This window comes from Mobula hypostoma, chromosome 2 (genome assembly GCF_963921235.1).
Source record: "Mobula hypostoma chromosome 2, sMobHyp1.1, whole genome shotgun sequence".
NCBI lineage: Eukaryota > Metazoa > Chordata > Chondrichthyes > Myliobatiformes > Myliobatidae > Mobula > Mobula hypostoma.
Window position 1 is genome coordinate 242,757,616 of NC_086098.1, and position 24,153 is coordinate 242,781,768.

The window sequence follows — 24,153 nt, forward strand, 5'->3', positions numbered from 1 at the left end:
TCTCCTCTTAGTCCATATACATATATACACACTCTGGACAAACCGTATGACAATCACACTGGTGAATTCAGACGTACGATTAAGGAACAGAAACAGAAATCGGAGCCCCAGTTCCACTCCTATGTGTTGAAAGCGATAGCTGACGCTCCTCGTGTGTCGACGTTTAACTCAGACATCACCTCCACCCCCACGGCCCCCCCACCCTAACCCTCCACCTTGTGTGCGGTGGTGCGGTGACTCCGACAGATTCCCCACCCCTCCCTCCCATCCCACACAAAAAAAAAGTCTTTTTATTTGGCTGCCTTAGAGTCCGAAGACCCAGAGAGCGAACCAACCACCACCCCCCACCCCCAAAACCCCCACAGAAGTTAATACGAGGGCTACTGTACACACTATAAGAGCACTGCAGGTCTTCAACACCTCACTGTATCCAAGTGCTGTTTGTTTTTTTTCCAATGTCACTTCAATAATTCATTCTCCAGAGTCCCATTTCTAATGGCTGGAGTGGGAGAGTCTGGAAAACAGGGAAGGAAGGGGTGGGAGTAAGTGGGGAGGGTGGGAAAAGTTGGGGGGGGTGGCGTGGTGCATGAAGGATGTTCTCCCATTCCTCAACTCCCTCGCTGCTCAGGACGCAGTCAGACCAGGGCGGATGCCAGGATCCCCAATGGAGGAGAGAGAGGCTCTTCTTGCCTGCCTGGAGGGTTCACTTCCTGAGGCTGCTCTCAGCCAACAACAGCGTTCGTCTACGTAGACGTCTCCCTGAGCCCTCTTCCAGCAGGTATGTCACGTCGATGGCTAGGGTGGGGGGGGGGGGGTGTAGAGGGAGGCACAAACACAGGACCGCTCAATGCTCGTCAAATCCCTCCTGTTAGTAATGCCCCACCTGTCAATACTGCCCCTTCGAAAGAGTTGTCCCATCATGACACATGGGAGCAGAATCAGGCCATTGATCCCATCAAGTCTGTTCTGCCACCTGATTGCAGCTGATTGGTTTGCAACCCCGTAACTCCTCGCCAATCAAGAACCTGTCAATCTCTGTCTTAAATACAGTCAGTGACTTGGCCTTCACAACCCTTGATGACCAAGAATCTCACTGGTTCACCACCACCCGGCTGAAGAAATTCCTCCTCACCTTACTTCTAAAGGGACGTCCTTTTATTCTGAAGGACCCTAGTCTCTCCTACTGATGGAAACACCCTCTCCACATTTGCTCTACCCAGATCTTTCAGTATCTGGGAGGTTTCAATGAAGATCTTCCCCCGCCCCCCCCCACCCCCAACTAGTCCTTCTGAAAATTCCTATTACTTCCACTCCCTTGTCCTTTCCCTATTAATGGAAAGTTTCTCATCTGTCTCCAAGCCTCACCATTCATCCGTCTGGTAACTGTATCAGAGACCCAGTCAATTCCACAGGCTCCCCACTCTTCCCTCCCTCATCCATATCTAGGCCTCACCATTCTTCCCTGGGATCTTGGCCAGGAGGTTCAGCAGGATTTTGTTCAGCTTCTCCCTCTGCTCCCTCTGCTTCTCCTCTGGGCTGCAATCCGCTTTGGAGGTGTTGCTGCTGCCCTCGCTCTCTTGCTCCTCCAGGTGGGGCATCTCGGCGGCCGGCTGCTCCTGAGCGGTTGACATGTCCTCGATGATGGGGGGTGGGAGGTCCTCCTCTGGGGCCACATCCTTGCAGTGCACTTTTGTCCGGTCTGACTTCCAGGAAGATCTGTGGAAAGAAACACCTGGTCTTAGTGTGACAATAATAAGATACATGTTGTGTGGAATCGGCAGCCACTCAGCTTCCCGCTTCCCTCCACTGGGTGCGTGAGACTCTGAGCACAAGTGCACAGATTTAACGTTTGGTATTATGTTTTTAATAGCGTCTGATCTCAGGTGAGCCTTTACCAACTCGTTCTTATACTTGTTGACCAGGTGAAAAGCTGCCTGAACATGATGGAAGAAAATGGTGGACATGCTAGGTTGGCGCTAGAATGTGTGTGTGTGTGTGGGTGGGGGGGGGCGGTAAGAGGGTTAAGAAATTAGCTTTATTTGTCACATGTAAATTGAAACATGCATCATTTGCGTCAACGACCAACACAGTCCCAGGATGTTCTGGGGGTAGCTTTCAGTGGCAACATAGCACGCCCACAGCTCACTAACCCTAATCCATGTATCTTTGGAATGTGAGAAAAAACTGGAGCACCGGAGGAAATCCACTCAGTCACAGGAATAACCTACAAATTCCCTACAGACAGTGGTGGGTATTAAAAGCCACTGTGATAACCACTATGGTACGGATCTTCCCCTCCTTCATAACTTCAGGCACTGAGAGACTCAGACACTTATGGGCTGGCCTCAGCACATCCTTGGATGGTGTTGGTCGGTGACGCAAACGATGCATTTCACCGCACGTTTCGATGTACATGTGACAAATAAAGCTGATTTCATAAACAACACACAAAATGCTGGAGGAACTTAGTAGATCAGGCAGCATCTAAGGAAATGAATAAACAGTCGACATTTCAGGCTGAGACCCTTCATCAGGGCCTGATGACCTTTCATCTTGGCTCCAAATGTTGACTGTTTATTCCTCTCCACAGATGCTGCCTGACCTGCTGAGTTCCTCCTGAATATAGTGTGTTACTCTGGATTTCCAGAGCAGAATCTCATGGTTATGAAAAGTTAAACTCTAACTTTTCTCCACCCCTCTGCTGGCCGACTTTTAAAAGATTTACTATACCCTTGCATCACCAATGACTCGATGTAGGTAGAAGTCCACAGGAAGACTCACAGAATGTCATATGGTTGAACAGAATGGAAACAGGCCCTTCAGCCCAACTCTTGTTTGCTGCCCACCTGAGCTAGTTCCTTTTGTAGGTATCTGGCCTGTATCTTTCCAAACCTTTCTTACCCCGCTCCCAAGTATAACAGGCAACAGATCTCAGAACAACTTCTCCCCAGTTTCAAAGGGTGCAGCCAACAGAGAGATTAAAAAAAAATGACAATACCTCCGCCTCACCTAATAGGTCCTATGACAAGAGCGACAGGAAAAGCAGCACGCACTGGAGAGTGGGTGGGTTGAGGGGCTGTGGGAGGCATCACGCAGTGGGGTGGATTTACAGTAAAAGGAGAAGCAATGGCCACTCCAGGGATCCAGGTCCAGTGGACACTCCCCACGGCAGCTGGGGCAGCTGAGTGTGGTACTGGAGAGGAGGCTGGCACCACACTCACCAGTCGTTGAGCTGCCTGCAGTCAAGTCTGTGGGTTTAAAGTGCCAGAGGCAAGGCGCTATGGAGGAACAAGCAGAGTTACTCAGCAGACTGACAGTGAACAGCACTTACCGTCCTCCGTTTCTCTTGTAATTCTCCGGTACGTAGTGAGGCTAATGGTGGGGGAGAGAAAGGAGACAGAAGTAGATGGCTTTAAAATTGAGGAATGCATGAAGGTACAGTCTACTGTAACTGGACCCACTCCACCACATCCCCAGTGTCACTACATCAACCCTCACCTCCAACTATCCCACTCCCATCTATACCACCGTCCCCCCACTATAGTCCGAACTCACCCAGCCCCCATAATCAAACCTTCCAGGGCCTGTTATACCTCAATCCCAGCTGACACCCACTCTGTTTCCTTCAGGAAAAAATCTATGGCTATCCACTCTATACCTCTTAATGTCTTGTATACCTCTATCAAGTCACCTTTCACCTGCCTTTGCTTAAGAGTAATCTTTTATGTCTTGCACCATACTGCTGCCGCAAAGCAACACCTTTCATGACATAGGTTAGTGATAGTAAACCTGATTTTGATTCCTCATCTTGCCTGCACCAAGAGGTGACAGACAAAAAGCATTCTCACTCTGAGCGTGCCCATACCTAAGCCCACCCCCACACCCATTACTCACAGAAAAATCCCTCTTGGGCGTCAGTTTCTTGGGGAAATGGTCAAATGCGTAAGACTTTGTACAGACAGGATAGCGGTTACGGTGGATCTTGTAGAAGAGGTGTGCGGACTTGTCCAGGCGGTAATCGCAGATGTAAACGTCCTGGTCCTTTACCCCCTTTGGCCTCCCTGCAGGGCGGAGAGAAGTAAGGTGAAAGGGGCTAGATCAGGGGCCCAGTCCTGTCCTGGTGATCTCCCCATCACCGTGTGGTGCTCTGGTTTCCTCCCATACTCCAGCGATGTGCCCATTGGTTAGACACACCAAAATTAAAACCTAGCTTCAGACTTCCAGGTAAAATAAGCCATTTGGCCCATCAAGTCTGCTCTGCCATTTCCATCATGGCTGATTCATTATCTCCCTCAACTGCTTTCTCCTGTCTTCTCTCTAACCTCTAACACCCTGATTAATCAAGAACCTATTAACCTCCACCTTAAATATACTCGATGACTTGGTCCATACAGCCGCCTGTGGCAATGAATTCCACAGATTCACCACCCACTGGCTAAAGACATTTTTCTTCATCTTTGTTCTAAACAGACGTCCCTCAATTCTGAGGCTGTGACCTCTCATCCTAGACTCCACTACTACAGGAAACATCCTCTCCACAACCACTCTATTTAGGCCTTTCAATATTTGATAGGATTTCAATGAGATTCACCCTCATTCTTCCAAAATCCAGTGAATGCAGGCCCAGAGTCATCAAATGCTTCTTTTACATTAACCCTTTCATTGCTGGGATCAAACTTGTGAACCTTCTCTGGATCCTCGCCAATACCTGTACATCTTCACTTAGATAAGGGGCCCAAAACTGCTCACAATACTCCAAATGTGGTCTGACCGATGCCTTATCAAACCTCAGCATTTCATTCTTGCTCTTATATTCTAGTTTTCTCAAAATGATTGCTAACTCATTGGCTTTCTCACCACCAACTCAACTTGCAAGTTAACCTTTCGGGAATCCTGCACAAGGACTCCCAAGTCCCTTTGCACCTCTAAGTTTTGATTTTTTTCCCCATTTCTGTGGGGAAGATGAATTTCAGAGTTGTATACTACATATATACTTTGATAATAAATGTACTTTGAATCTTTGGAAAACAGTCCATTATTTTATGCTCATTAATTAGGTCAAGTTCATTGTAATCATACTGTATACAAGCAAATGAAACATTCCTCAGTGCACACACAGCACATAAAACAAACTATAACCACAAATAAATTAATAAAATATAATTCAAAGTGCACGTGAAGTGTACATCACAGGTAAACAATAAACAGCTCTCCTGGTGATGAGAGCTTGGTGATGGCAGGGTATTTAGTCTCACAGCCTGAGGGAAGAAGCTGTTACCCAGTCTGACAGTTCTAGTCCTGATGCTCCCATACCTCCTTCCTGACGACAGTGGGTCAAAGATTGAGGGATAGGTGGTAGGGATTCTCAACAATGCTTTGGGCCCTTTGTACACAATGCTCCTGATAAATGTCACAAACAGAGGTTAATTGCTTACTGTAAACTGCTCCCAATGTGAGTAGGTGATGAGAGAACTGAGGCTTGGGGGAGTTGAAGGGATACTAAGAGGGAATAGGTTACAAGGAGAATAAACACGCCAGTTTCAAATGATGGAATTGCTTAACAGAATTGCTTAAGAGACTCGGCAGATCGAATGATCTCCAGTACATGAAAAGAGAAAGAGCCAGCTACAGAAAGGACCTGGTTCCATACCTCTTTGGGGATAGACCAGAATTCTTCTCATGGTTAAGGCTGTCCTTATGTTTGAGGTTGAGAAGTATGATATGATGAGTACAGTATGATGGACATTAGAGATAAGTGGAGAGGTTGGGCAGGCTGCCATTTTATTCCTTGTAGCATAGGAGACTGTGGTGTCAGTGGAGAGGTGTATAACATCATGAAGGGCATCAGTAAGGTGTTATTTTTCCCAAGGAAAAGGAATTCAAAAACGAAAGGACATAGGCTTAATTGAGGGCATAATTTTAAGCTGTTCGGAGGAAAATATAGTGAGGATACCAGAGGCAAGTTTTTTTTATACAGAGAGTGGTGGGTGTGTGGAATACATTGCCAGGTAGAGGCAGATACATGAGGGACATTTTAGATGGACACATGGATAGAAGAAAAATGGAGGGCTCTGAGCGAGCAAAGGGTTACATTGATCTTTAGAGAAGGTTAGAAGTTTGGCATAACATTTGGGGCCGAAGGGCCTGTAAACAGAGGACTGCAATAATGACAGAAGTTTGGACAGGCTGGGTTTGTTTTCACTGGAGGGTAGAAGGCTCAGGAGTGAACTTCTGGAAACATGAAATTTTGAGAGGCATAATAGGGTCTTTATCCCAGGGTAAGGGAGTCTACTGCCAGAAGAACACGGGTTTAAAGCGAGAGGGGAGCAATTTAGAAGAGATCTAGGTTTGTGAGTGTTTAATAGGGAGCAGCGAGTCATATTCTTTATGCAGAGGACAGTGTGTGTATAACAACATTTAAAAGCTAGTTGGATAGGTATCTGAATAGAAAAGGTTTTGAGGGATTAGAGTCAAATGAGGCAAATGGGACTAGCTTCAGTGGGCACCTTGGTCAGCACAGACAAGATGAGCCGAAGACCCCATTTCCATGCTTTATTACTCTGTAACAGCCAGAACAATCAGATTCTGCATAACAGCAATGCTGCAAAGAGTTCAAGTGGGTATGGTAGTGTAGTGGCAGGTTCAATTCCCGCTGCTGTCTTTAAGGAGTTTGTACATTCTCCTTTCTTCTCACATTCCAAAGACATGGGTTAGTAGGTTAATTGGTCACACAGGTGTAATTATATGTCATGGGCTCATTGGGCCAGACGGGCCTGTAACTCTTTAAAAAAAAGTCAGTGGTTTACTGAAGGACTTCCGTGGTGGCTGTCAGCTTTAGCTGCTTTCCGTTGAAATAACACTGTCAAGAATGTCATAAACATCAGAAACTATGAGACACAAGGAAAGGGGAAACTGTGTAACGACACACTCACCTTTACAGAATGTGTAGAGGTCTAACACGCAGCAGGTTCCCACCACAGCCTCCAAAGGGATGATCTCATAGAGGGGCACTCTGAATAACTCGTTATGGTAAAACCGTCTTGATGGGGAGTGATGCGTCTCGTGGGGCCGGAAGTAGTGGTGACCAAAGGCAAATCGCTCCCCCCTGTGGAATCAAGCAGATATTCAGCATTCAGTAAAGACTGCAGCCTGGAACACTACACTTCACAATACCTTCAATCATGGAGGTTCCAAGTACTGTCCTCTCATGTTAGCAGAGCTTATGTAACACAGATGTACAGTACTGATGGGGATGGGTCTGTCACTGTATAACCCCGGTATACAGTATTGGTGGGGACAGGTCTGCTGCTCTATACCACTGTGGTACAGTACCAGTGGAGATGGGTCTGTCACTGTATAACACCGGGGTACAGTACCGGTGGGGATGGGTCTGTTGCTGTATAACACTGGGGCACTGTACCGGTAGGATCAGATCTGTCACTGTATAACACCAGGGTACAGTACCGTTGAGAACAGGTCTGTTGCTGTATAACACCGGGGTACAGTACTGGTGGGGACGGGTCTGTCACTGTATAACACCAGGGTACGGTACCGGTGGGGACGGGTCTGTCACTGTATAACACCAGGGTGCGGTACCGGTGGAGATGGATCTCTCACTGTGGGACACTGAAGTACAGTACTGGTTGGGGAAACAGATGTGTTGTTGTATAATACTTTGGGGTTAGACCTGGTTGATAGGGACTTTTGTCTGTTTTTACACTGGGGTACAATATAGGCAAAGACAGCCATGAATTTCTGAGCTATTTCCAGACTTTTGTACTGAAGCACTTGCTGCCTTACTTATCGTTTTTCCAAAGCTTCTCGATACGGAAGATATCAAGTTTGTCCCGGTTGATGTGGGATAGGAGCCGATAAGACTGTCGCACAGGCTGCCCCTCTGGACCTCGCCGATTATCTCTCATCAGGTAAACACAGTCACCTGTAGAACACAAACACACACCATATCAACTCTGCTTGCCGCTGGCATTGAGAAGGAGGTACAGGGAGCCTCAAGTCCCACAGGCTCCTGATTCAGAGGGGAAAGCACTGAACTGATCCCACAATCTGGACAACATGTCATCCATATTTACTGTTTATTTATTTATTATAATTATTTTTTCTCATTTTGTATTTGCACATTGATTAATTGTCCGTATTTGTTGTGTGCATTTTCACTGATTCTATTGTGTTTTTATTGTATCTACTGTGAATGCCTGCAAGAAAGTGAATCTCAGGGTTGTATATGGTGACATATATGCACTTTGATACCAAATTTACTTTGAACCTTGAAGTTTCTGAACTTTGATGTCTATCACAGCAGTGGGGGGGGGGAAGAGACAATAAAAGCCTGATGGAGAGGCAGCAGCTTAAACACCCCCACCCACAGGATTTAACAACCTAATCATGTGGGATCTCATGGCAGGTTAAATGTCTCCTTGTGCTGTGAGATGTATCACATTTGACCACAAAGTTAATTAGTGCATGAAATCCCACTTTCTCTGGTCAGACATGTGTCTGATGTGCATATTCATTGGCTTAAAACCTTTCATGCCTGTTGAAGAGTCCATGCTGTGCCCTGGTGTGGACCGATTACCTTCTACCAATTGGCAGAAGATACAAAGACCTGAAAGCATATACCATCAAGATCAGGGACAGCTTCTATCCCACTGTTACCAGACTCTTGAATGGACCTCTTCTACAATAAGATGGACTCCTGGCCTTACAATTTATCTCATTACCATCTTGCACTTCATTGTTTACCTGCACTGCACTTTTTCGGTAGTTTACACTTTAATTTGAATAGTGTTGTACAATCTCAATGCACTGGGTAATGAATTGATCTGTATGAATAGTATCCACAACAAGCTTTTCACTGTATCCACTACATGAGGCAATAATAAACCAATTCAGAATTCTTGTCCCTTTAAGAGGAAGCCGTCCACGGAAATCCCTGCAACTACGCTTGGGTTTGCTCTACATTCCTCTCATTAAGGTGGACACTAAATTTTATTGTGAAGAATTTGGAGTTTAAAAATAGAGTGGTTATTTACGATTGTAAAGTGTTGTCATCCCTCACCTAACCAAGGACATACAGATTGTAACTTTCTACTGACACCCCAGGAGGTGACTGTTGCTTGGCCACAGAAAGTGTCAGACCATGGAAATTGCCCCCGAACAGGAGAAATGCCTTGCTAAGTATGGTGAGAGAGTTGCAGAAGGTCCGCAACCAAAAGTTTCATTAAGTTGGAAACGCTGTTGGCTGAGATCGCTGAAGTTGCAACGGTAGTTAATTAGTACAGATCGCACTGAAGATTCAGAACACGCTGGACCATGGGAGTTGCCGGAGCACAGAGTTGAGAGTTGTAGCACTCGAGGTAATCTAGAAGAGATTCACCAAACTAATTCCTTTTTCTTTTGGCGCGTGCCTGCGTGTGTCCGTGATGATGTCTTTTTCACGGCTTTTACAAGGCGCTGAGAGAGAGAGAGACTGTGTGGTGCACCACTCCTCACACAGACATTTTCACAGTATTTTCCCCTTTATTTTACAAGGTCAAGTTGCGATCTCAACACTCAACCCGGCACGGATGGAAAGCGTACTTGGGAACGGACCCGACTGGTTTCGAACCTGGGAACCTCCGCTCCCGGGTCTGGCACCGATGTCATTGTGCCACCAGCTGGCCTTCATCAAACTAATTCACAGGAAGAGATGGCTGTCCTATCAAGTGAGGCTAAATAGTCTGTATGTTTCAGAAGAAATATGGGTGACCTCATTGAGACTATGGGCTAGTCATTTGTTCCTTTGAGATACTGGTTGCATTGACATATAACAGGATCTGTCCTGGGACTAGCACAGTGACATCTAAACAAAGGCAAAACAGCATTTCTAGTCTTTTTTCAAAAAAAGTTTGCGTGGATTTGGCATGTCTTTAAAAACTTTTGACAAACTTCTACAGATACGCAGTGCAGAAGATCATCATGGCCTAGTATGGAAACACCAATTGCCAGGAATGGATAAGGCTACAGAAAGTATTGGAAACAAGAGAAAATCTGCAGATATTGGGAATCCAAGCAAAACACATAAAATGCTGGAGGAACTCAGCAGCATCTCTGGAAAAGAGCAAACAGGCAACATTTCGGGCTGAGACCGTTCATCAGAATGGACTGATTGGATACGGCCCAGTCCATCACAGGCAAAGTCTTCCCCATCATTGAGCACTTCTACAAGGAGTGCTGCCACAAAAAAATCAGCATCCATCATCAAAAAACCTCACTATCCAGGCCATACCCTCTTCTCAATACTACCATCGCAGAGGAGGTACAAAAGCCTTAGGTCCCACACCACCAAGTTCAGGAACAGTTATTACCCTACAATCATCAGGCTCCTGAACCAGCGTGGATAACTTAATTCACCACTACACTGAAATGATTCTACAACCTGCAGACCCACTTTCAAGGCCTCTTTATAACTCATGTTCTCAGTATTATTTTTATTTGCAGAGTTTATTTTCTTTTGTACATTGGTTGTTTATCAGTCTGTTTATGTATAGTTTGTCATAAAATTCTATTGTATTTCTTTTTTCATGTAAATGCCTACAAGAAAATGAATGTTAAGGTAATAAATGATGACATACAACATACTTTGTATATTGTCAAAGTACTTACACATTACCATATACTACCTTGTTAGGTGCATAGAAATTTCTCTTCCAGGAGGGTGGTGTACCTCTGGAGTTCTCTGCCCCAGAGGACGGTTAGAACCAGACCACTGGAAGTATTTAAGGCGGCAGTACATCAGCGAATTTTGGGCTTTATGGGAACTGGCGTAGTTGAGGCCAGCTTGGATCGGCCATAATCAGATGGAATGCAGGTCAGGCAAGCTGCTTCTGTTCCCATTTTCTTGTGTGTCCCTAAGAAGAGTTAGGCTTTGCTGGAGTTTGCCCAGCTCAAACTCTACAACCACTGGCGTGTAGCTGTGCTGGCATCTTATGCTGAAACAGCTGTTGCCCTCGTCCGAGAAGCAGAGGTTCTCGCAGGCACGACCCATCAATGGTAGTGAGTGTCACAGAGCACCGTGAATCACTGCTCTCTATCTCACAGGTGGGGGGGGGGGGGTGTAATGCCTGCAATCAGCTATAAGTCAGGAGGAATCCATAAGGCCTCCAATCTACCCTGCTACCCTGACATGGTCTCACACTTTATTGTTCACCTGGCACTGCATTCTATTATTGCTTTATCTTGTTCTATGGTAATGATCTGATCTACATGAACGGTATGCAAGACAAGCTTTTCACTGTTATCTCGGAACATGTGACAATAATAAACCAATGCCAGTGCCATCCTACTCCCACCCCGGGGGACAGTTCTTTAATGAACTCATGGCTTGCACCAGGTCCATTGATTGGCAAGTGCAGGATGCACCCAGTCTCCCCCAACCCACACCCTAGTTTACCTACCATGTCGAAGCAGGAGGTCATCTCGCAGCAGGCAGATGTAGTACACACAGCCAGGCTGGGCGTAGTGGGGCTGGGGGATCATGGGAACTTCCTGAAATGAACAAAACAACAGCAAATGCCAAGTTACAAGCAGTACAGAAATAGGCTCTTCGACCCACCACATTGTGCCCAACTAATAATGAAAATGCTAACTAAACTACTCCCTTCTGCCTACACGATCTCCATATCGCTCCAGGCTCTGCATATTCACGTGCAAACCCAAGAACCTATTTAATATGTCTACCACTACCCCAGCAGCACATTCCAAGCAACTACCACCCTCTGTGTAAAAAAAAATCCTTCCCTGAACATCTCCTTTGAACTTACCCCCTCTCACCTTAAATGCATGCCACCTAGTATTAGATAGTTCCACGCTGGGAGGAGTTACAGAGATAGTCATTGTCTACCCCAACCTATGGCTTTCATAATCTCGTAAACTTCTAAAAGGACTTCCCTGCTCCAGAGAGAACAACTCTAGCTTGTCCAGCTTCTCCTTGTAGCACATGCCATAAGACACAGGAGCAGATTTAGGCCAGTGGTCCCATTGAGTCTGCTCTGCAATTCCAACATGGCTGATTTATTTTCCCTCTCAACTCCACTCTGCTGCCTTCTCCCTGTAACCTCTGACACCCTGACTAATCAAGAACCTATCAACCTCTACCTTAAATATACCAATGGCTTGGCCTCCACAGCTGTCTAATCCCAGCAGCATTGCTCTCTCCAGAATTGCATAATACTCCAAATGTGGGCTACCCAGAGGAGGGAAACCTGCAAAGTAACTTCCTGAGTGCTGAACTCAATGCCTTGACTAATAAAGGCCAACATACCATATGCTTTCTTTACTAATATGACTTCAGTTTGTGGTTCCCTCCCCATTCAGCCGCAAATTGCTTACTCCAAAGTTATTTGACTGGAATCAGGCATGGCTCTCAGATGGCCATTTTTTAAAAATAAGATTTTATTCTGCTCAGTTTGTCAACCTTGCTTCTATGAATGCTACGCAACACCTTCAATACTTTGCTTATCCAGTCTAAAGGTGGTATCTATTGTCAAAAGTTCCCCACCAGGCCCTCTTGTTACGGCTGCCGTCAAGCAGGAGGTACAGGAGGTTTAAGTCCCACAGCACCAGGTTCAAGAGCATCCACTTTCCTACAATCTTGAACTGACCCGCAAAACCCTAACTCCTATCCTCAGTAACGTATCACTATGGAACACCTCTTGCACTACCATGGACTTGTCCCTTTCTTTGTTACTGATATCTTGTTTTTCACAGTCTTCACTGTCGCTTCTGATTCTGCTGAAAGTAAAATTTTTATTTTGCCGGTACCCACTGCACACAACGAAGTCAATTTGGTCTGATTTGAAAACATCACAAAAGTTTCTGTAGTCTAAGGTAAGTTGACAAAGAACTTGTCTTGACTAAATCTATTCCGCTTTCCTTTCATCCTGTTTTTAACCATCTCCTCCTATCTACCACCTGCAATGAACATGCCTTCACTTCCCTCTTTCCATCAGCACTGGTGTGATCCAACCTCTCGTAGCTACAATCCTATCAGAGACAATCCTATGTACTCTACATTCCTCTCTGTTTTATCTGCAAGTTAAAACTGTGTGTGTGGGTGTGTGTGTGTGAGAGAAAAGTTGCTTGTTATTATGCCACAGGAGCTAGTGTCATTGCCCTACAGCTCCCAGGAGCTGGGTCCCTGATTGCAGTAGCTGGCATCTGTACAGAATCTGCACCTTCTGGGTCCCCCGGCTGCTCTGCTCCCCCCACGTTACTGAGTTGTCCAGCGTTATGGACTCTTCGGCCCACTGACCACAAAGCACCCGTTTATACCAATTCTACATTAATCCCAATTTTATTTCATTTTCTCCACATTCCCACCCAGATTCTACTCCTCAGCCACATACTGCAAAAATCTTACAGTGGCCTATTACCTGCACAGCTTTGGTAAGTGGGGGAAAAAAGTGAAGCACTCTGGGGAAACCCACGCGGTTACAGGACGGACGTGGAAACTACACACACACACGCACGCACACACACACACACACACACACACATGGTGCCAGAGGTTGAGATTGAGGTGGTGGCTCTACGGGCTGCACCATTGGGTCATCCAATATTAGTGTGGGTGATTGGCAAAAGAATTTGAGGGGAATTGATAAGCATGTCTGAGAGGGATTATATGTTGCAGGGGTGAAGAGAAATAAGGGAACAGTATTAATGGGATTGTGCCTTGAGGGTCAGCATGAACACAACAGGCTGAAGGGCCTTCTGTTTCATTCTGAGAGAAATAAAGATAGCCGTAGAGGCACACAGCATAGAAACAGGCCCTTCGTTCCCCCCCACACATTCACGCTGAACAAGATGTTTACTTGAGCAAGTCTCCTTTGCCAAATGGCCTGTGTCTTATAGTTTGGTCCGTATCCTCTAAAACATTCCTCTCCATGTATCAGTCCAACTGTATTTTAAACATTGTAATTCTACCCCCATGCTCCCCCTCACTTTCTCTGGTAGCTTGTTTCACAATCCCATTACCCCTCATCTTTCATTCTGAGAGAAGTGAAGGTTGTCATAAATTTAATTTTAAACCCATACTCTCTAGTTTTAGACTCCCCTACCCCAATGAAAAGACTGATCAACTGATCATTTCCTTATCTTTGTCCTTCATGCTCTTACAAACCTCGATAAGATAAAGAAAGCATGTACTGAAAAAATAATTAGTACGAAGTTTGAACTTGTCTGTAATTGTCATTGCTAGTTCTGATTTGGTTATACCTTAGAGCTGGTTATATGTTGAGTGGTTTTGTTTTAGTGATGAAAAATACCAAATGTTACCAAACACTGGGCAACGGCAAAATGTAACTTCTCCAGAATCGACCCAGGAATTACAAAAAAAAATTCAAGCACTGATTGTCAGGCGGAGGGGGGCCAGCTTACCCGTTCCACAGGCCGAGGATCACACTGCTCACACAGGTAGTGTTCGACATCTGCAGTTACGCGCATACAGTCACAGTGCTGCCACACCTAGGGGTCAAAGTGGCAAAGAATGAATTCACAGTGCAGCCTATTCCCTCTTCTCCTCCCTCTCCCAGATACAAAAGCCTGAAAGCATGTACTGCCAAGCTCAAGGACAGCTTCTATCCCACTGTTATAAGATTATTGTATGGTTTCCCAGTACCTGACAATCTACCTGGTCATGGCCTTGCACCTTATTGTCTGCCTGTTCCGGTAACACTTACAATTTTTATTTATTTAGTTAGAGATACAGCACAGTAACAGGCCCTCTTGGCCCAATGACCCCGTGCTGCCCAATTAACCAACTTACCTTTGGAATGTGGGAGGAAACTGGATTACCTGGAGGCACCCCATGCAGTCACGGGGAGAATGTACAAACTCCTTACAGTTAGCTGCGGGAATTGAATCCTGATCAGTGATCACGGCACTGTAAATATTTTGACACGAAAAGTCAACAATTCCTTTCCTCCCCACAGATGCTGCTCAACCTGCCAAGTTCCTCCAGCAGATTGTTCATTGCTCCAGGTTCCAACATCTGTAGTTTTGTGTGTCTCACCTTCTTTAAATTGGCTTCTTGGGTCAAATTAGTGAGACTCTTAGCCCTTCACTGCTGAGCCTCTCCAAAGGGAATTAAAACAAACTGGTACGGTGACTAGAGCAGGCTGACAAATTCCAGACACCAGAAATGCCGCCTTTTTTGATTTGCGTTTTGTGCCAACAACACACCAGCAAACATACTACAGCAGATCCTGATACAGGGTTTCAACCTGAAATGTTGACAGTTCCTGCCACCAATCCCCTGCAGATGCTGCTTGATCTGATTTCCCCCAACAGATCACTTGATACTACAACATCACCTGGCTTTTGTCTCCGGGCACTGGGAATGCTCAGGAAAATCAGATATATCATTCTGTCCCAGCTTCACAGAGGCATTGCCCACACGTGGCCGGAGGTTTGAGGCAGAAGAGTAACAAACTCACTGGCACAAATACACATGAACAAGCTGCTGCCTTAGCCTATCCACAATATGACAAGCTAACAATCAACACATTTTCCTGAGCACGCACAAGTTTATGCCCTGTGAGCTCTGCTTAAATCACACTGTTTAAATGCATCTTATGGCAGTAAAAAGAGGACCCAGAGGAGATTTCGAGAATGATCTGAGGAATGAAAGGGTTAATGTATGAGGAGTGTTTGCTGGCTCTGGGTCTGTACTCACTGGAGTTTGGGGGTGAGGGGTGGAAGATGGAATATTGAAAAGCCTGGAAAGAGTGTAGATGGAGAGGATGTTTCCTATAATGGGGGAGTCTAGGACCAGTGGGCACAGACTCAGAACAGAAGGACATCCCTTTAGAACAGAGATGAGGAGGAATTTCCATAGCCAGAAGGTGGTGGATCTGTGGAATTCATTGCCGTAGATGGCCATGGAGGCCAAGTCATTGGGTATATTTAAAGTGGAGATTGATAGCTTCTTGATTAGTAAGGCTGTCAAAGGTTACCAGGAAAAGAAGGATAACAGATCAGCCAAGATAGAATGGTGGAGTGGACTTAACGGATAGAAAGGCCTAACTCTCCTCCTATGTCTTGTGCTCTTAAACAGGGTATGTGTTTATTTGGTGCAGTCACTCTACCCAACAGTATCTGCTAACTACATACACCATCCTCCAAATTACTAATCTCTCCTGACAAACTATGACATTGTCCTCTAAAATGCCCCTTGACCTCAGTCACAGTCCACGTGCTCAGCTCCAGATCTATCTGTTCAACCCAGGACCATGAGATCATGGGCTTGCTGGGGGCTCTCCTGGAGTCCAAGCCTTTAATGAACAGATTATTTACACCTGCCGGCTGTTAGAGACCTCTCTGTCTGCCAAACTAAACACAGCAGCTGAGAGAGCCAGAGCCTTCTCTGGAACATCACAGCGTGACTCGGGCATGGTGCTGACAACCTCGCCAATGGCAGCCTCAACACTCGCCCTCAAGGTGCATCTACTCAATGGGAATGCTCGTGGACCATTGTCCAGTAGTCAGAAGCACTCCTGGCAGATGAAATGCTTGTGGTCAGGAGCCTGGACAAGAGGTCCAAGTCTGTCGACTCTTACGTGCTCCAGCATGCCCCAAGTGCATGATGTTGAACCAATAAGGCGTAATGATCCAATGTGCAGGATTGTAAGCTACAGAGAGCAGTGGACTCAGCCCAATCCACCTTGGGCACATCCCTCCCCACCATTGGGATACTCAACATGAGTTGCTGCCTCAAGGCAGATTATATCATCAAACATCCCCACCATCTGGGCCATTCCTTCTTCTCACACCTCCCACAGGGCAGGAGGTACTGAAGCCTGAAGTCCCACATCGTCAGGTTCAGGAACAGCTACTTCCCTTCAACCATTCAGTTCTTGAACTAAGCGGCACAACCTAATCACTACCTTAGTACAGCCATCTTGACCATTTTGCACTATGATGGCTTTTTGTTTTGTCCCAGTTGGGTTCTGTCTTGTATATTTTATGTTTTTATTCTGAATGTTGTCTGTTTTATGTAATGTGTCTATGGTGCTGCTGCAAGTGAGTTTTTCATTGTTAGAGGAGATTGTGCAGAGGCTGGAAATCTTGAACAACACAAGTTGCTGGAGGAACTCAGCCAGTCAGACAGCATCTATGGAAGGAAATAAACAGTCGACGTTCCAGGCCGAGAGTCCTGATGAGGGGTCTCAGCCTGGAATATCAACTATTCATATAGTAGACTTGTTGACTTCCTCTAGCAGTTTGTGTGCACACATATACTTTTGTATCTGACAATAAACTCGGCACAGTAGGGTAGCGGTTAGTGTAACCAGCAACCTGCATTCAACCCTGCCGATGTCTGTAAGGAGTTTGTACCTTCTTTCCTTGGCTGCATGGGTTTCCTCCCACACTCCAAAGATGTATGGGTTAGTAGGATAATTGGTCACATGGGTGTAATGTGGCAATGTGGGCTGGTTGGGCCAGAAGGGTTTGTTACTCTAACCAAAATAAATTCAACTTTGACATTACAGCCCCCTTCTACTTGGCCTTGCAAGACAGGGAGCTGGAGCTGAATGAAGCCCTGCTGCCTGGGTGTCAGAGGGAACACAGCGCTGCGTTGGTACAGCCACACACTCACCATGCACTTCTCGCACTGGATCATAAGCCCTTCGTCCTTGTAGAGGCCACAGATGCAGCGGATCACATCGTCGTCCTTCTCGATGCCGTTCTCCTTCTCGCCGATGGAGGTCTCGCTGCTGTCAGCCTCGCTGGCAGTCTCGCCGATGATCTCATCGATCTGGGCAGAGGCTTCATGCCGCGCGTTATAGTACACCTTCCTCAGGCGGCAAACGTCTCTGCCTATGGAAGACTTCCTGCCGAAATATTTCTGGAGTGCACAAAGTACAAACGAAAACCGTAAGTGCTGCAGTACATGGGCAGCCAACACACTCACGTGATCGGAAGAGATCGAGATACCCTCCTAATGATGGCGTACTGTCTGGCGTCAGGTGTTGGTTACAAGCTTGACTCCAAAGGTGTGATCACAGCCAGAGGTACAGCCCAGTAATCCCACTGAAAAGATGTAGGGGCCATGCTAATGCAGCTGGTAGAGCCCGTCTTACAGTTCCTGTGACCCAACCTCTGATGTGTTGTCATTGGAGAAGGTCCAGAGGAGGTTCACGACGATGATTCCGGGAATGAAGGGATTAACATATGAGGAGCGTTTGGCAACTTTAGGCCTGTATGCACTAGAATTTAGAAGGATCACATTGAAACCTACTGAATGTTGAAAGGAACTAGAAGCACACCCTCAAAATTGAGGGGCGATGTTTTAGAACAAAGATAAGGGCATCAAAGGATATGGTGAGAAGGTAGGTATATGGGGTTGAGTGGGATCCGGGATCAGCCATGATGGAACAGTGGAGCCGACTCGATGGGCTGAATGGCTCCTATGTCTTATGGCTTTATGTTGTTCATGTGGAGTTTTCACGTTCTCCCTGTGACTGTTTGGGCTTTTCTTGGGTGCTCTACCTCACCACACCGTACACCCCCCATATCTCCAACTGTGGGTTCAGTGGGTTAAGAAAGGTGCCTCTTGTGTATGGGTGAAGGGTAGAATGCGGGAGAGGAGAGCTGATAGGAACGTGGGGAGAATAAAATGGATCAGTGTAACTGAGTAACACATGCAAAGTGCTGGAGCAACATCCACAGAGAGAAATAAACAGGTCAGCACTTTGGGCTGAGACCTTTCATCAGCACTGAAAACGAAGAGAGAGAAGCCAGAATAAGATGGGGGAAGGGGAAGGAGTACTGGCTGGCAGATAATAGATGAGGATAGGTGAGGGGGAAGGTAGGTAGGTGGGTGGGTGGGGAGGGGGAATGAATTGAGAAGGTGGGAGGTGATATGTAGAAAAGGTAAAGTGCTGAAGAAGAAAGAATGATAGGAGAGGACAATGGATCATGGAAGAAATGGAAGTAAGAAAGGAACTCGAGGGAGGTGATGGGTAGTTGCGGAGAAGGGTGAGAGGAACAGAAAAAGGGAGAACGAGGGGGGGGGGAAAATTACAGGAAGTTGGAATGTAATTGGTGCTTGATGTTCAGCTATGTTACTTTGGCTTGAAGGAACCTCAGGACAAAGTTACCAATGGATCTCACGTGACAATCCCAGTTTACAGCAATCTGTGTGGTTGCAGTGGAAAGTGCTAGCACTCATCGCTACCATCAGAGAGGAGGTACAGGAGCCTAAAGACCCACACTCAATGTTTTAGGAAAAGCTCCTTCCTCTCAGTAATCAGATTTCTAAACAGTACATGAACCCTACCTTGCTACTCTTCTTTTGTACTCTTTCTTTTTTTTATTATTATAACTTGAAAGTTTTTTTTAAATGCCTGCACAGTACTGCTGCTGCAAAGCAACAAATGTTATGACATATGTCAGTGATAAACCGATTCTGATTCCAATGTCACACAATGCAGGGGGAGGGTCATACACTGGACACTGAGGCACACTCTTGGGACCGAGACACGTAAATTCACCCTGTAGTCTACACTTGGGGGTGAGAATAGTGGCGTGTGGAGCTTCAAAGGAAGTGTTTAGTTTGCAGGACCCTGGGCACAGGGCTATCGTGGAAACACAAGTGAAGCAACACACAGGATGCTGGGTGGGGGAACTGAGCAGGTCGGGTAGCATTTGTGGAGGGAAATGCTCAGTCAATGTTTAAGCACCAAGACTTAAAGTTGGAGAGCCGATAGCCAGCATCAGGAGGTGAGGGGAGGGGGTGGAGGAAGAGCTGGCAAGTGATGGGTGGATCCTGGTGAAGAGGGTGACAAGCAGATGGAGGACGGGAGAGTGGAGATAACAACAGAGACTTGGAGGTAAGAGATGGAAGTAAGAGATGGGCTGCAGATGAAGTAATCTAATTGGAGAGGAAGGCAGAGCATGAATAACTGGAACAACAGGAATTCTGCAGATGCTGGAAATTCAAGCAACACACATCAAAGTTGCTGGTGAATGCAGCAGGCCAGGCAGCATCTCTAGGAGGTACAGTCGACATTTCAGGCCGAGACCCTTCGTCAGGACTAACTGAAGGAAGAGTGAGTAAGGGATTTGAAAGTTGGAGGGGGAAGGGGAGATCCAAAATGATAGGAGAAGACAGGAGGGGTAGGGATGGAGCTAAGAACTGGACAGGTGATAGGCAAAAGGGATATGAGAGGATCATGGGACAGGAGGTCCGGGAAGAAAGACAAGGTGGGGGGGGGGGAACCCAGAGGATGGGCAAGGGGTATAGAGGGAGAAAAAGGAAAGTGAGAGAAAGAATGTGTGTATAAAAATAAGTAACAGATGGGGTACGAGGGGGAGGTGGGGCATTAGCGGAAGTTAGAGAAGTCGATGTTCATGCCTTCAGGTTGGAGGCTACCCAGACGGAATATAAGGTGTTGTTCCCCCAACCTGAGTGTGGCTTCATCTTTACAGTAGAGGAGGCCGTGGATAGACATGTCAGAATGGGAATGGGATGTGGAATTAAAATGTGTGGCCACTGGGAGATCCTGCTTTCTCTGGCGGACAGAGCGTAGGTGTTTAGCAAAGCCTCCTCTACTGTATCCACGGCCTCCTCTACTGTATTTGCCGAACACCTATGCTCTATCCACCAGAGAAAGCAGGATCTCCCAGTGGCCACACATTTTAATTCCACATCCCATTCCCATTCTGACATGACTATCCACGGCCTCCTCTACTGTAAAGATGAAGCCACACTCAGGTTGGAGGAACAACACCTTATATTCTGTCTGGGTAGCCTCCAACCTGATGGCATGAACATCGACTTCTCTAACTTCCGCTAATGCCCCACCTCCCCCTCGTACCCCATCTGTTACTTATTTTTATACACACATTCTCTCTCTCACTCTCCTTTTTCTCCCTCTGTCCCTCTGAATATACCCCTTGCCCATCCTCTGGTTCCACCCCCCCCACCCCGTCTTTCTTCCCGGACCTCCTGTCCCATGATCCTCTCGTATCCCTTTTGCCAATCACCTGTCCAGCTCTTGGCTCCATCCCTCCCCCTCCTGTCTTCTCCTATCATTTTGGATCTCTCCCTCCCCTTCCAACTTTCAAATCCCTTACTCACTCTTCCTTCAGTTAGTCCTGACGAAGGGTCTCGGCCTGAAACGTCGACTGCACCTCTTCCTAGAGATGCTGCCTGGCCTGCTGCATTCACCAGCAACTTTGATGTGTGTTGCATGAATAACTGGGTCTGCAAGCAGAGTTCCGGACCTCTGATCCAGAGCCACAATTTCAAATCCTACTGTGGCTTCTTGGGAATTAAATTTCGGCAATTAACAATGAACTATGATAAGAGAAACCATAAAACTATTTGACTCTTGTAAAGACCCATCGGAGTTACAGGGAAAGTTGAACAGGTTAGGACTTTATTCCCCAGAATGCAGGAAAATTAGGGATTTTATAGAGTTAAAATTATGAGGGGTATAGATAGGGTACATGCATGCAGGCCTTTTTCTCCTTAGGTTGGGTGAGGTCATAGGTTAGGGGTGAAAGGTGAAATGTTTAAGGGAAACTTCTTCACTCAGACAGCGTGGAACGAGCTGCCAGTGGAAGTGGTAGATACGGTTTGAATTTTAACACTTAAGTGAAGTTTTTGATAGGTATGTGGACGGCAGAGGTATGGAGGGCTATGTTTCAGGGGCAGGTAGAGCTTCTTTCTTTCTTCAAGCCGTGCTGCCCAGCAACCCCTGATTTAACCCTAGCCTGACTGCAGGACAATTTACAATGACCAATTAACCTATCAACTGGTAAGTGGCAGAAAACTGGAGCACTTGGAGGAAACCCACACGGCTACAGGGAGAATGTACAAACTCCTTACAGACAGTGGTGGGAATTGAATCTGGGTTGCCGGTACTGTAAAGCATTGTGCTAACCACTATGCTCTTGTGCCACCCCGTACTGTAGTGATCTATGACTCTAATGGGGAAGGGAATCAGTTGTCCTTGCTTAGGTAGGACAACACCCAATGCCAGGCCTTTCAACGTGGTTGACTTTCAACAATGACAGGTTGCTGAACAGACCAGCGAGCAGAACAGAAGTGTTGCAGGGGAGGTGGCAGACTAGAACCTTATTCCTTAGAGTGTAGCAGACCAAAGAGTGCTCCATTCAAGGGTGACAAGGAATGTTCAGCCCTCATGGACGAATAGTAAAACAGAAAAAAGAAACCACAAAGGAAAGAGATTTGTAATTCGGTTTCATGAACGGTTCCCAAGAGTTGTGTGCTGGCACACTGCCAGAGCAGCAGAATCCACAGCATTTATCTGGCATCCATTATCAGAGCCTTAGGCCGTAATGCCTGGTCGAGCGGCTCTCCTGCTGGGCCCACACCTGCTCCCAATTCCAGTTAATGAGCTGCAGCCAATTACGCTGAAAACAAGCCGACTGCCAAAGGATTGTTTGGAAACTCCATGACAAACACCTCCCCTCTTCCCAGTCACCCTTCCTCTGACACATCCCCCATCTCGGGAGATGAGTGAAGATCAGATCCAGTGTGGCGGTTAGCACGACACTATCACAGCTTGGGGTGTTTCGGAGTTCAATTCCGGCGCTGTCTGTTAGGAGTTTGTATGTTCTCCATATGAACTGTGTGGGTATCTTCTGGGTGCTCTGATTTCCTCTCACAGTCCGAAGACATACCGGGACCTGTTCTGCACTACATTTCTGAATAAATATATACATAAATTTAAAAAAAAGAGTACAGGAGCTGAGATATTATGTTGAAGTCGTACAAGATGTTGGTGAGGCCAAGTTTAGAGTATTGTGTGGGGTTTTGATCACCTATCTACAGGAAAGATATCAATCAGATTGAAATAATGCAGCGAAAATTTACAAAGATGTTGCTGGGACTTGAGGACCTGAGTTATAGGGAAAGGTTGAACAGGTTCAGACTTTATTCCCTGGAATGTAGGAGAACGAGGGGATACAGAATTACGAAGGGTATAGATAGAGATAACTCAGGTTTGGTGAAACTACAATTAGAGGTCATAAGGATGAAAGGTGAAATATTTAAGGGAAACCACTCAGAAGGTGGTGTGAGTTTAGAATGAGCTGCCAGTGGAAGTGGTGGATATGGGTTTGACTGCAAAACTTGGTTAACTACATGGCAGGGAGGGGTATGGAGGACTACAGTCAATGGGACTTGGCTCAATAACAGCTCGGCACAGACCAGAGGAGCCAGAGGCAACCTGTTTCTGTGCTGTAGTTATCTATGGAGGGAGAGGTACAATGATATTTGGATAAGGATCCTTCATGAGGTCCTCGACTACCACCTTGCACTTCTTCCTCCCTTCCCCCACCTTCTTGCTTTGACTTCTCATCTTTCTTTTTCCCAGTCCAGATGAAGGGTACGGGCCCAAAACCTCAACTGTTTACTCTTTTCCATTGATCCTGCCTGGCCTGCTGAGTTCCTCCAACATTTTGTGTGTGTTGCTTGACCTCACCTACAGCCCAGATGAAGGGTCTAGACCCAAAACAATGACATAAGAACATAAGAAATAGGAGCAGGAGTAGGCCATCTGGCCCATTGAGCCTGCCCCGCCATTCAATAAGATCATGGCTGATCTGTCCGTAAACTCAGCTCCATCTACCTGCCTTTTCCCCATAACCCTTAATTCCCTTACTATGTAAAAACCTATCTAACTGTTTCTTAAATATATTTAGTGAGGAAGCCTCAACTGCTTCCCTGGGCAGAGAATTCCACAGATTCACCACTCTCTGGGAAAAACAGTTTCTCCTCATCTCCATCCTAAACCTTCTTTTCTGAATCTTGATGGGATGTCCCCTAGTTCTAGTCTCACCTACCAATGGAAACAACTTCCCTACTTCTATCTTATCTATGATGGCTCATTACCCTCCACAGATGTTGCTTGAGTTCCTCCAGGTTTCTAGGTGTTACTCCAGATTCCAGCATCTGTATTTTCTGCATCTGCAGAATTAGATGGGATTGTAAATTGGTGGTTGATGCAGAGCACACAGTTGGTGGGCTGAAGGAGCCGTTTCCATGCTGTATGCTCTATCACCCATAATCCTCTTTCTCAATCCCCATCTCCCCTTGACTCTCCTATTTCTCAGCTCACCTAC

At 46.3% G+C, this 24,153-nt stretch overlaps 1 protein-coding gene across 3 annotated transcripts in view; it reads right to left on the reverse strand.

Moving 5' to 3' along the window:
* Positions 1–274: 274 nt before the first annotated feature.
* The window catches only part of ash1l (ash1 (absent, small, or homeotic)-like (Drosophila)), a 407,803-nt gene continuing 383,924 nt past the window's right edge, over positions 275–24,153 (reverse strand). For all 3 annotated transcript variants that reach the window (XM_063041849.1, XM_063041850.1, XM_063041848.1), the window contains 9 exons: positions 17,654–17,902; positions 14,434–14,520; positions 11,454–11,544; positions 7,801–7,939; positions 6,933–7,105; positions 3,895–4,061; positions 3,332–3,372; positions 1,454–1,716; positions 275–795 (listed from right to left, as the gene is read on the reverse strand). In XM_063041849.1, coding sequence (XP_062897919.1) covers positions 704–795; positions 1,454–1,716; positions 3,332–3,372; positions 3,895–4,061; positions 6,933–7,105; positions 7,801–7,939; positions 11,454–11,544; positions 14,434–14,520; positions 17,654–17,902 — 1,302 coding nt within the window. In that variant the 3' untranslated portion in view covers positions 275–703. The remainder of the gene's footprint in view (positions 796–1,453; positions 1,717–3,331; positions 3,373–3,894; positions 4,062–6,932; positions 7,106–7,800; positions 7,940–11,453; positions 11,545–14,433; positions 14,521–17,653; positions 17,903–24,153) is intronic.